At 43.1% G+C, this 13,611-nt stretch overlaps 1 protein-coding gene across 11 annotated transcripts in view; it reads right to left on the reverse strand.

Moving 5' to 3' along the window:
• Positions 1-13,611, reverse strand: part of CELF1 (CUGBP Elav-like family member 1) — a 103,931-nt gene that overhangs the window by 51,454 nt on the left and 38,866 nt on the right. For 3 of the 11 annotated variants that reach the window (XM_043516306.1, XM_043516304.1, XM_043516303.1), the window contains exon 3: positions 10,812-10,912. The exons of the other annotated variants lie outside the window; for them this stretch is intronic. In XM_043516306.1, coding sequence (XP_043372241.1) covers positions 10,812-10,897 — 86 coding nt within the window. In that variant the 5' untranslated portion in view covers positions 10,898-10,912. The remainder of the gene's footprint in view (positions 1-10,811; positions 10,913-13,611) is intronic. 11 annotated transcript variants of the gene reach the window in all.

Genomic DNA, 13,611 nt, shown 5'->3' on the forward strand with positions numbered 1-13,611 from the left:
ACAAGAATAATAATACTTTGCACATACATACAGAGTACATGAAATGTGAGGGCAAGAACAGGAGAAAGTATCTGGTGGTTATTGCAGGGAACAGAGTCAACACTCTTGGATTCTATACTGACCAATGCTATGGATTCATTGAGTCCTCTTGGTAAAGTCAGTTGATCACGGTGCGCCAGTTTCCTTACAATTAAAACAAGGATAATACATGCTGACCTACTGAGGTTGAGAGGTTTATATGTTGGTAATGTGTTTTGAGATTCTGGAGAGAAATGTTACAGATATGCACAGAACTACTACAAACAGGAAGACAAAGGACCCCAGCATTCAACATGCTGGGAAAACCAACCAGCAACTAACTTGAATGGAAACAACATTTAAAACAAGTGTTCACCGTGTTCACAGTGTTACATAAGAAATAATTGCACTCCATTACTGTGTTATCAGCTGTCCCCCAACACCTTGCAAGGATCACATCCCTCTGTGAAACAATGCTACCTCTGTGAAATGATGAAAAAAGAACTGGTCTCAGATACATCAGTTTCCTTATTTGGGAACTGCAGACTTCACATTACCTTACACTCAAACGAAACTGCTCTCTAAAGTTTGCCTCACTTTTGAGACCAGGAAGCTCTGCATAAAATAATGTGGTTACACAAGGGAAGATGTAGTGGTGATTCTTTCCAAGGTTTATGTAGTTCTGTAGCTTTGCGCTGCAGATTCCAGGTCTTACTAGACAAGGGATAGCAGAACACCATCAGAACAAAACACTTCCATCCAGCCTTCCCAAGCAGCAATGCCTGGCCTTACAGTTGAGCACAGGAGGGAGGGGAGCTGTTCTGGCAACAGATTCTCCTGGAAGATGGATTTTACAAGGGGTACCGAGATTACTGAGAACATTTCACAGGAGGAGTTTGATAATCATTATAGGTGTCTCCTGCCATGCCTTCCGACTCTTCTTTCCCAAAAGAAAGTCTGGCTTCATTCTACTGAACATAAAACAGATAACAGTTTAAAGGCAAACTAGTTTTAAATCCCTTCATTGGCTCCCTAATGATTTCCATGTCAAGTTTAGATTTTTTGGTCTTACCTTCCAGGTTTTGCACAATTCCTCTTCTCCTTATGTGCCAGTTCTAACTCTCTTTACTCCCACTCACTACCTTTCAATCCTCCCAAATCTCCCTCCTAGTATTCTTCTTCCACTCTCAAACTTGGTCTACACTACAAATTAGGTCAACCTAAATTGACCTTCATCTACCTAGTTGTGCACGTGTATACAGTACACCAAAATTTGTCTCTCGCTGATGTAAGCGCCCGGTTACAGCAAAACGGTAACAATTCCTCCCTGAGCAACACAGAACCATCGTCAATCTACTTAGGTCAACGCAGGACAAGTGTAGACACTACATTACTTGTGTCAACCCTAACAGTCCAGCAGCAACTATCTCACAATGTCCCTGTGACAGTGACACTCAGGTCACAATTTTGATCTCCACCGCCCAGCGGTCACAGAGACCAGAAGATTGCCCCACCACCAACTTTTAAAACCCCTCATATGTTTTTGAAATGCCTTTTCCTGATTGCCCACCTTGGTGAGCACACCTACCAGCTCACCTTTGTTGTGTGTATCCGACCATGCCAGCTTCATGCATGCACAGAGCTAATACACACACTCCTGCCTGGAGCAGGCAAAAAGTCATGGATATCCTCATTCTGTGGGGGACAAGAGGCTGTGCAAGGACAAGTATGGAACAGCCATAGAAATATCAACATCAACTTACATATTGCATGTGGGATACTGAAATTTGGGCATTACAGGGATGAGCAACAGTACTGCATGAAAGCAAAGGAACTTCACCTGACATGCCAGAATGTAAGGGAGGGCAACAGGAAATCTGCTGCTGCTCCAGAGATCTGCCACTTCTACAACAAACAGCATGTCATACTTGGAAGTGATCCCACCAGCATCCCACTTTCCACTCTAGACACTTCTCAGGAACCTGAAGCAGAAACAGCAAGATGGGTGAAGGGGCGCTGTGCGGGACTCAAACCATGCCACAAGCTGTTTGAAATTCTGCCGGAGACAAGCCAGTTCTGTCAGGTGAACATAGATAAGCCTAAAGAACAGGAAAGCTTATGCTCTAATAAATTTGTTCATCTCTAAGGTCCCACAAGTACTCCTGTTCTTTTTGCAGAACACAGACTAACACGGCTGCTACTCTGAAACCTATCATAGATGAGCCTGCAGATGAAAGGGAAGGGAGCTTGGGTAAGTGTGTACGTGCATTATTCCTGATAATCATTTTTTCCCTTTTCGGTGCCTGAAACCTCATCTCTCCTGCCCTTCTTCCCCATTTAAAAATGGCACCCATCCCATATCCAGGGTTAGAGGACAAAGGCATTGATTTCTGATTGCTTACTTTAATGGTATAATGTTAGAAAATAAAATATTAAGACAATAAATTCAAAAAAGCAGTATGATAGTCCAATTATATCATTCATATCAGATCAGTGTCTGGTGATTGGGTAGAGGTAGAACAGAGGTAGAGTGCATCCACTTTTAAATTCTTCGGTTTCTTGGGCGAGGCAGAGGGAGCCATGCCAAGCACTTTGTTTATCTGAATAGGGATGTTCCTTTTATCCTCTTGAGCGATCTCAATGGAAATTTCATGGAGATACTCTGCAATCCTCTCCTGAATTTCTAGGTGTGGCAGCCTTGTTTCCACCCCTCGCGATATGAAACTTTCCCTTGCCCCTCTGCAATGAGTTTGTTTGGCACCACTGCAGTAAACAGACTAGTAGAATTAGGGCCCAGGTGGCTTCAGGATGCCAGTAGAAGATGGGTTCTCTGTGCCTTTGTCGCCCCCAGGAATTGTATATCAGCCAATATCACTACTGCCTGTAAAAATACTGCCAATATTCACTGTACTTTTCCTAAACCTATACCAAGGGGTCCCCAGAGTTTAAAGCTTCCATGGAGCAGAATCAACTCCCACCCCACACTAGGGTAGGCCATATTTGCCATGGTTTGAATTGCAGAGCAGTGCTATAATGAGGCACTCCAAAGCTAAAGTGACAATTAGTGTTTCTTATTAAAGGTATTTATGGGAATAATGTAATGGAGTTTTGAATCCTTCCCTTTCCATTGTGACTATAAATCAAATGGTGTGTCTGTCCGCTTTAATCACCCCTCCAGGCCTGCTGAATATCTGACAGAGATCAAGAAGAGAAAGAAGAGGTCTAGGGAGAATATGTTCTGCAATATCCTCCAATCCTCTATGGCCTTGGACCATAAACACAGGCCATGGAGGGGCCACAGGATCATGACTATAGGGAAGGACCAAGAATAGAGAGAGCAGTTGCTGCAGCAGAGGGCACGCAGGAGCATCAAGAAATGCACCAGGACATCATCGGTTTGCAATAAACTCAGATGCTGTACAGCAGTATCGACACAAACACTCCAGACTCAGCAGCTTTTCCAGTCCTTGGAAAACTCCATGGTCAGTGCATCCTACACTCCCCAACACAAGAGGTGGCAGCATGATGTACATCCTTACCCCTACCAAGCTACATCAGGAGAAAACAAAAACCAGAGCAACACATATACTGACATGCAAAAACCACAGGATCAGCCACAACTTACTACACTGTAGTAAGTTTTACATACATGAACATGAATGTCCACTGTTTACTTCCATTTATACTTGAGGTTTTAAAGTATGGTTAAGCCCTTTCATTAAACAGATTTTTACCGAAAAATTCCTGGGTTTTACAAAAAGTGTTATTCAGTTTTTTCTGATTTTCATCCTGCTTTTGTATCATTCAAATATATATTTAAAAATACCGTTTTATTAGGAAAATACAATACATTGGATGAGATATATGTATTACAAGAATACATTAGTCTGTGCATATATGCAAAGCTACCTGTTGAAGTAAGGCTATAGATTAGTTTAGAAGATACACACAACAAACAAACAGGCACACACGCAAGCTCTGAAGTGTGTATACATCTGAACATACAGATGAATCTCAAGCCTATCATGTACACATTTCAAGCTGCTGGCAGATAACTGTTTAAAGATTTGATACACTAAAATGGAAAGAAAATGAAAATCTGTATCAGAACATGTTTCAGAACACAAGTATTCAAAAGTTTAATAAAAACAAAAACAGGTGAAAAGGATGAAGTTGAATGTATGTGCTGCAAATGGTGTGATCAAATTATTAAATGTAAATATGTATAGGCTAACAGTTCTAAGTCTACAACAGTCAACTCTTTATTGAAATGAAAAGTTTAATTTAGGGATTAGAGATATATTTTCTTAAACTCAGAGGTGACATTGTGTTTTGAGTTCTGTTTTAGGTCTGCAGCAAACCAGATTGATGAACGGAATTCTAAGCATTAATCTATTGAACACCTTTTCCCCCCGGTCTTTCCGTCCACCAAAATAAACCCAAATTTTTTCCCCGAAAAATTATTAATAGTTTTTTGCATTGATTTTCACTTGTTTTTGTTGTTGTGGTAATAAACACTGATAAAGTCCCAGGAAAAATTAAATAAAAACTGAAAACGAAGGGCCGCAAGTATGGTTTACCCTGTTACAGTGTTGCTAAATGGTTTTTACCTTGTATGTTTGTTTGCACTTCAATTTTGTTGCCATTTCTTTGAACAAAATAAAGTTGTATTTTTGGAAACTCAAATTATCTTTGTTAGTTTACACCACACTTTACAAAATTCAGCACAAGGCAATAACACACCCATATTCAATCACCGTATACACAAGACACACTATTTCATAGAAGCATCAGACAATACCACTATGGTTGACTGTTAAAATGGCCTTTTCAGGCCTCCTTCAACCATATAGCTCCACAGTTGGCTCTTCTAATAGACCTTGTGTCTGGCTATTCAAATTCAGCAGACAGTCCACTTTGCTGCTTCACCCTGGCAGTAGCTTTTCCCCCTTCACCTCACAGGTATTATGCAGTACGCAACATGCAGCTATAATGATGGGCATGTTTGCCTCACTGAGATCCAATCTAGTGAGTAAACAGTGCCAGCAACTCCTCAATCTACCAAAAGCAAAAAATCTATCAAAATCACTTTGGTGCTGTCAAGATGGCCAGTGTGTGGCTTCGTGAACTAGGGGAGCAAGGCATAGGCTCGGGGTCTCAGACTTACTACTGGCATTTCAACATTGCCAATGGTAACGTGCCAGTCAGGGAAAAATATCCCCGCCTGCAGCTTTCTGAAAAGTCCTGCGTCCTTAAAGATGTGAGCATCATCTACCTTCCCTGACCAGCCCAGATTGATATCAGCAAAGCTTCTCCGGTGAGCCACTAGCATTTGCATAACTATTGAAAAGTATCACTTTCCATTGATGTACTCGGTGGCAGGGTTAGGTGGTGCCAGAACAGAAATATGTGGATTATCGCTTCACCACAGTTTGAAAAGCCCACTGCTGCAAATCCATCCCCTATTTCCTGCACCTTACTGAGAGTCATAACCTTACACAGCAGACAACACTTAATGGACTTACATACTTGGATGACAATGGCTTTGACTTTCCAACTCCACACTGATTGCCCACTAACTAACAGCAATCCAGAACTGCAAGCTCCAGAGTGTGATCACCACTTGTGTTTCCACTGTCAACAAAGCCTTTATTTTGGTGTCCCTGCACCGGAGGTGTGGGCAAGTTTGGCACAAATATCCAGAACATGGCCTTTGGCATCCAAAAATCTGCACCACGCCTCGTCATCCCAAACCTGCATTATGATGCAATTTCACCAATCTGGGCCTGAGAAACAAGCTCTGAAATGGTGATCGACTGTGTGGAGCTGCTCCATGAATATCAGCAGCAACCTTGCATCTTTTTTTTTACTGTGTCCATCAGCACCCAGTTATCGTGCTTAAACATCTCTGCATCCTCCTCCTCACAGTCCCAGTTGTAGTAGTACTCATTCAAGTTTTGCAAATACAGGAGAATTATGTGGCCTGTATTAGCAACACTCATGAGAATTGCACTGAGCTGTGGGAGTTTTAAAAAACAGTGCAAAAGTATGGAATGGGGAAAGCATTATGAGATGGAGAAGTGGCATGATAGGGACTTGACCTCTAGCTCCCAGAAATCCTGAAGCCAATCAGTGGTATTCCGTAAGAACACTGTGAAAACGTCCCAGAAGGCACTGAGCCAGATAGTGGCATGGGGCACAATGGAATACTCATCCATGGTGCACCACATTTTATGTCAACACAACCACTCATAGTGTGTACGCACAGCAATGACACAAGCACCCAAGTATGCATGCCCTCAAGTGATATACTACAGTCAATGGCTGTACCATGATGGAACTTGCGTTGACTGAACTTGGTAGTGTAGAGATGGCCTCACGTTCATCCCTTCTGCCATGTTGCTCCTTATGACTAGAGCAGTTTCCTTCTTAATTTGAATCCTACCTTCAAACAAACTTCCTGATAATGCCTTTCAAGGAAAACTGCTTGACACTTGGAAAAAATGCTTTGGCCTGAGTGTGGATTTTTACTTAGCAAGCTGTATATCACCGCCCAATCTACACTGTAAGCCCCCTGGGACAAGGACCATTGTATTCTAGGCATTGTACAGTGTCAAGCACAATACCATCTTTAAAATTTTAACACTCCATCCAGGGTGTAAAAATGTGATGTCACTATTTAAAAAAACAGTTAATTAAAAAATTATTTACAAAACAGGAATGCCATCTGCCTAGCTACTGGCAATTTGTGGGGAAAAAAAGTGCTGCTCAGTATTTTAGCACACAAGAGAACAGAGAAAATTTCAGAGATTTACAGCAATTTCTACTGACTACTGATCTTGCATTATTAGTAAGAGCTTTAGATCCTTGTGTTTGATTTCACCTGTTGTAATGTGTGAAGTTCGGTTGCATGATTGCATTTGATAGGCCACAGATGCCTAGAGATCTGTGTTCTGGGCACTGGCTTGCACATAAATTGGAGAAGGGAAGTGGTGGATGTTAGGAAGCCAGCTGGTGAAGATTGGAAGGTGCAGCAGAGACTCAGATAATGGCAAGTGCACTCAGCATCTCTGGGCACATTACTATTGGAGAAGAGAATGGTGGTAAAACTCTGCTAAAGTAGCAGAGTCCACGGGCAGGTCTTCACTACCAGGTTAAGTCGACCTAAGTTACGCAACTCCAGCTTTATGGATAATGTAGCTGGAGTCGACATAGCTTAGGTCGATTTACTACACTGCGCTGGGTCAACCGGAGAAACTCTCCTGTCGACTTACCTTATGCTTCTTTTTCCGGTGGAATACAAGAGTCGACAGGAGAGCGATCTGCGGTCGATTTAGCGGGTCTTCACTAGACCCGCTTAATCGACCCCCGGTGGATCGATTGCTGCAGCGTTATCCAGGGTAAGTGTAGGCATGCCCTTAGGCTGCAAGTGGGAGACATTTAAAATATTTTAGGTGAGGCACAGAGGTTGGAGGGAGGTAATGTCTATGGCCTGAGCTTGTGCTGATACAAAGCACCGTAGGAGGGTACCATTTTGTTTACTAATGGGAGAGGGGAGGGTAGCGTTCCTCTTTTGGGTGTTTCTCATTAGTTGGAAGGAAGCTCTATCAGTTTGTGGAATTATACCCATTGTAACAATCAGACCTGTTCTTTATCTAGGACAAAAAAGTGGGAGAGAAATTAAACTAATGAGTAGAACCCTGCAAATTTTGTATCCTCATCTAATCCACGATCCACAAACATGGTCCACGGATATCTGCGGATATAAAGCAGATGTCAGCAGATTTGCAGGGCTCTACTAATGAGCCTGATAAACAGCATTTTAATCTATGCTCTGATGCCAAAATCCTGCTGATTTTCAGTTTCCTGGTAAGGGTATGTCCTGTTCTTTGTTGCTGTTGGGAAAGTAAGTTAGATAATTTGGGACGTCCCTAGTCTCAATGACTATTGATATATGCTTAAACTTGGCCTTGAAACATGACAAGTCTTTGACATAAGAAATCCCATCTACTTTAGGATAGGCCCCACGTAATCCATGATTCCACAGCAGAATCTCAGCTTTCATTTATAATGCTGTTTCTAGCTTTTGCTGTTGTGAAGAAAACCTTGAAAATGTAAACTTATGCACTGATTTCTTCCTGTATCTGCAGACAACCTGAAAATAGTTGTCTGAGAGGTTTAAACTGCCCAATTCAGTTCAATGGACTGTTAACTCTGAAACCTAAAGTTAATAATTTACTTGTCAACACTTAACTATGTCACTGCTGATCAAACTAGAAGAAACATGTAGCTAATGTGCTTATTCTGAAATTCCAAACTGCTTAACCCATGCTCTTTCAGGCACAAAAAATGCCCTTTACCTAGCTGCCAACACATTCAGTTCCTTCTCCTGCCCCTCAACATCCATGATATAGTTATGCATTTTCAATACAAAAATCTGTGGTGCATTGAAAACTGAAAATAAGGAGAGCGTATAAAAATAGAATCACAGAAACATAAGCCTGGAAGGGACTTCGAGAGATTGTCTATTCCATCACCCCAGGTCAAGGCAGAATCAAGTATACCTTGACTAAAAGAGTCAATTTTTACTATCAAAATACACAACAAAGCTACTGTACCAATTGTATAATTCATATCAAATTAGTTGAAAACCTCCTTTTAAAATTTACATGAAACTCCCACAGAACTTCCAATCTCCTGCATAAGAATGCCACAAATTCAGGCCTCCTTTACATGTGCGAGTCCCCCACCTCACAATTGGCCAGTTGCTCCCTCTTCATTTCAGCTAATGAAATGAGAACTTGTCAAGCAGGGTAACCTGAAGTGGGAACTAGTGCCTGGCTGAAGAGTTTCTAGAGCTCCTAGCTCTCTTGCCAGTAAGGTGAAGCAATAGCTCTTGACAGGAGAACCGGCAAGAGTCACTTACCCATTTTGCCTCTACGGGAAGATTTTGCCCCCAACTCCTCTAAATAAAGAAGGGTAAGATAACACCCAACAACCAGCTCATTCTTTCCTTTGGGGCAGAAGGGGAGGGAAGGGAAGACAGATAAATAATACAGATGAGATAGTATACAAAATCTATTTTCTAAAATGGAGGGAGATGCACCAGGTTACCCTATGGATTACCTTACTTCTCTTAAATTGGAACAGAGAACAGCACAGAACAGATTTTTACTTGTTAATTGTTGTATGGAAATCTCTTCACCTTATGTGTTACCAATGAACTCATTTTCTGTAACTTTCCTGAAGGTATAACCCACAGTGTAGGCTGAAGAGACTTTTCAAACACTTAATTTCACTAACAGGTCACTCAAAAAGCCCTCGAGTCAGCTGAAGCACAGAAGGAACCCATTTTGATCTTACTCTACTAACAGCCAGTAAAGGTGAAAATCCTAAAATGATGCCCCAATATCAGTGAGATACTCGGCAGCCCAGTGCTGGCTGCCACATGTTCACCTGTCAGCAAAAGATGTGCCAAGACTCCGTGCTTCTCCAGTCTCTGGCCCTTAAACTACAAGCATTACAGTAAATGCATGTACTTAGAACGATAAGCTAACATGCTGCCATGCCCCATTTTCTCATGTAGTTGACATCTCAGAAGAGACTTTTTACCATAACAGTTGTAACTGTAACAATGCTACAAACTGCCCTAGTTGGCTCTTCACATAGAATCCCTCTTCTCAACTCTACAACCAGACACACCAATCCCTTCCCTGCAGGTGCTCTGGCCAGCCCACTTCACAGGCTACCTCCACTCATCTCATATAGCCAGTCAGTTGTACCGTACAAACAATAGTTTATTTTTAAAATGCTAAACTTTTAAAGTAATTTAAAACTTAATGTTCGTGAAAGGTATCCAAGTCATGGAGATGAGATTTCTATTTATGAATTTACTTGTGAGGGCATTCTGTGCCAAAAAAAATTAAATTTCTGTGCACAATATTTTAAAATTCTGCAAATTTTGTCAAATAAATGTGGAGCCTCCACTATGGCACTGGGGAGCACAGGCCATTGGCTACAGAGAGATGGGAGATCGCTATGCAGCTCCTCCTCGTGACACAGTGAGACTGCACCCAACCCTAACACAGTGCAAGGACCCAGCCTGCCCCAGAAACACATCAGGGTCCTGCCCCTCTGTGTGAACAGGCAGGGCTCAGCAAGGCAGGATCCAAGTGTGGAGGGGATTCAGGTGTGGGGGCGGCTCAGTGGGGGATCCAGGTGAGGGGGGATCTGGATGCACTGGGGCTTGTTGGGGGGTGCAAGTGAAGATGATTGGGGCACAGCAGCAGGTGGGGTCGGAGGGGAATTGAGCTCGGCAGAAAGGTCTGGGTGTGGGGGCCTCAGTGGGGGGTCCAGATGCTGGGGGAGTGGGGCTCAGTGAGATGGAGATCTGGGTATGGGGGGCTCGCCGCGGTGGTCTAGGCGCAGGGGGTGTGGGACTCATAGGGGGTTGGGGGTTCTGTGTGCAGGGGTGTGTGTGAAGCTCGGCGGGAGGGTCTGGGTATGATGGGGTCTGGATGCACAGGAGTTGGGCAGATAGGGGAGCAGCTCCCTCTACAGGGATCCCTCCCCCTGCAGCTGAGGAGCAATGGGTGCAGAAGAGTTTGCAGATTTTTCTACAGCCGAGGGAGAAATCTGGGGGTGGTTCTGACCTAGCCCCGGATGCCATGCAGGGGAAGAGGAGGTCCCGTCCTCCCCAGCCCAGCTGGGACTAGCAGCTGAGCCCGGTGCAGGGTAGGAGCCACCAACCGGGTCTTCCCCAGTCCTTCCTCCTGCCACACAGTGATTTACACCTCTCTGCAGGCTGCCCTGGGCACCCAAAACATACTGCTGGGGAGGGTCGCATGACTGTTCTTGTGGCTTCTCTTTGCTTCCCCATCAGAAAGTCAGTTTTCTGCGAGGAAAAAAAAATCTACAGGTGACACAAATTCCGCACATGTGCAGTGGTGCAGAACTCCCCCAGAAGTATGAATTGTCACTGCACAGATTAGGGTGTCCATATTTCCCAAAGGAAAAATGGTACACCACGGCTACACCATGGCTAGCCTGACACCCCCCTTCCTCTCCTCGTGCAGGAGTGGCCCAAGCTGCTTGCCCAAGTTTCCCGCTCCCCTCCCCCCCCCGGGCTGGCATTGCTGCTTGTCCGAGCCCTGCCTCTCCACCCTGCGAAGTTGGGGCTGGCGTTGCCATTCCCACCACCCCTCACATTCCTCCGCACCCCACTTTTTTGACAAAAGTGGGCATTTGTCCCCATTTGCTCTTGCCAACTGATCAAGTTAGCAAGAGCAAATGGGGCAAATGCACAATTTTGCCAAAAAAGTCAAGATTGCTGGGACACGGCTTAAAAAAAAAGGACTGTCCCAGCCAAAACAGAACATATGGTGACCGAAGCACAGACAGTGCCAATACACATTTCCTCCTCCTCCTCTAGTGTGCCTCACATCTGCTCTAGAAGTGCCACCGCTATTGTCAAGAGGTAAATTCAATCTGTGACACACTGAATCATTGGCTCCCTGCTGAGATTGCCGACAACTGGGACAACTAGTGTCAAATGGCGGTAGTGCTTTTATGTGAAAGCTTATCTACTAGGAAATGGATTAAATCACAAATTCACTGCACACAGGCCAAACAGCTATCAAGACCCAATTTGCCAGTGACCTAAATGTCATTCCTAGTAACATGAGCCATTCAGACTCAACCCCTCCACACTAGAAAGATGAGGTTCATAAATTTTAGCGAATGATCTCAAAACAAACTGTTTGCAATCCCTCTTCAGGCACGCACACTCGCTGTCCCCCCCCATCCCCTGTCCCCCACCTGGCAGAAAAGCAGCCAAAGGGAGCATGCAGGAGGTGGGTGTACTCAACCACCACCAACCAGGGTTGCAGGTGCTAGAAAATTCTACAACTCAGTGGACCCCAGGCTCTAGATACAATGAACTGTTTCTCTAGTAAAAAGCAGCTGCAAGACTTTACCCGAACGTTTGCTTTCATGGTGCACAGATTGCAGTTATTAAAGCAGCCTTAGGCTGCCAGCCCAGCACCTGACCTGCTACAACTGTGTCTTCTATTTAACAGGTTTCAGAGTAGCAGCCGTGTTAGTCTGTATTCGCAAAAATAAAAGGAGTACTTGTGGCACCTTAGAGACTAACAAATTTATTTGAGCATAAGCTTTCGTGAGCTACAGCTCACTTCATCTCTAAATTAGTCTCTAAGGTGCCACAAGTACTCCTTTTCTTTTTTCTATTTAAGTGACTGAAATGACAAAGGTTTACATTGATACAAAAAAAAAATCACATGGATGGGAGTGAGAAAGTCTCCCTGGCAGGTCTGAAACATCTGCCAGTATCATCACACTATTTCCTTATTGCACAACTACTAAAAAAGTAAACTCAGAAACTGCTACACTGAGAATTCCTTCAGCTTCTCTCAAAGCTTAAGTTTGGGAGGATTCAAATCTCCTTCCATTGCTCTTTGGCTATATCACCATCATCATTTCCAGCATCCATAGCTCCCAAGTCTTTGTCTAAATGAGGGCAGAAGCAACAAAAATGTTCTCTTAGCACTGCACTCCCCGACAGTATCACTTAGAGAGTGAAACAGTCAATAAGAACAACTGAGGAAGAAACCAGAGAAATAATTCCCAAGGGCAGCTAGCTCCTCTCCATCTTGCAGACTCTGTTTTCTAGAAGGGCTTTTGGACAGAAATCAAAGCGATAATTATTCACTGAATAGCATAAGACCCAACTTAAAACTTTTATGAGATGGAGGGTACTAACAAGAAATAACAGTGATCCTGGTCAGCAACAATCTCCAAGTTTTAATTTAAAACTTCACACCAAATTAAGAAAATCAGAAGACTAAAAACAGAGATGCTACAAAACACTGCAGAGGCTCAACAGAAAAATTTTAAATGCAAAGGTGAAATCTTCGTTAAAACTTCTGTACATATCCCATTACTGGAATGCATGGGAACTATCCAACTTCTCTTTTGAGTCTAATCATTTTCCACCAGTACCTGTTTTCCTGATAATAAATTAAACACTTAACATGTTTCAGTGAACCTTCCTGATGACTCTAACATGACAGGTACCTGGATCATTTTGATCCTTTCCCAGTAAAGCTCTCTTCCTTTTGATAGCTTTAGAAGTTTTATTTTGGTTACTTAAGGTTAAAGTTATATTGAAAGAATTACCAAAAAGTCAAATATCAAAGTTACTGGCCCTGAAAACAGCCACCTAAATTTGCCATAAATGTTCCAGTCTGTCCCAGATTGATAAATTTTATTTCTCCATTTTATCTGGCACATTTATTTACACCTCTCTGACCTAAATAGGCGTGGGGAAAGCCTGTGTTGTCAGCCAATTCCTTTTGTTACCTCTTTGTCAGATGGTTAAGGAGGGCATTTACCATAGAGGAATACAGAAGCAGCTTTATTATATCCAGAATAGGTGAGTCTTGTATAATGGGATATCATACATATTTGATGCACAAAATACAGCATAAACCTTGCTGAGGATGACTGTAAGAAGACGATAACAGTGAGACATAAAACTGGGAGTTAATGGGGACAACTAGACACCACATAGGTTTG

The sequence above is a fragment of the Dermochelys coriacea genome, chromosome 6 (assembly GCF_009764565.3).
Source record: "Dermochelys coriacea isolate rDerCor1 chromosome 6, rDerCor1.pri.v4, whole genome shotgun sequence".
Lineage (NCBI taxonomy): Eukaryota > Metazoa > Chordata > Testudines > Dermochelyidae > Dermochelys > Dermochelys coriacea.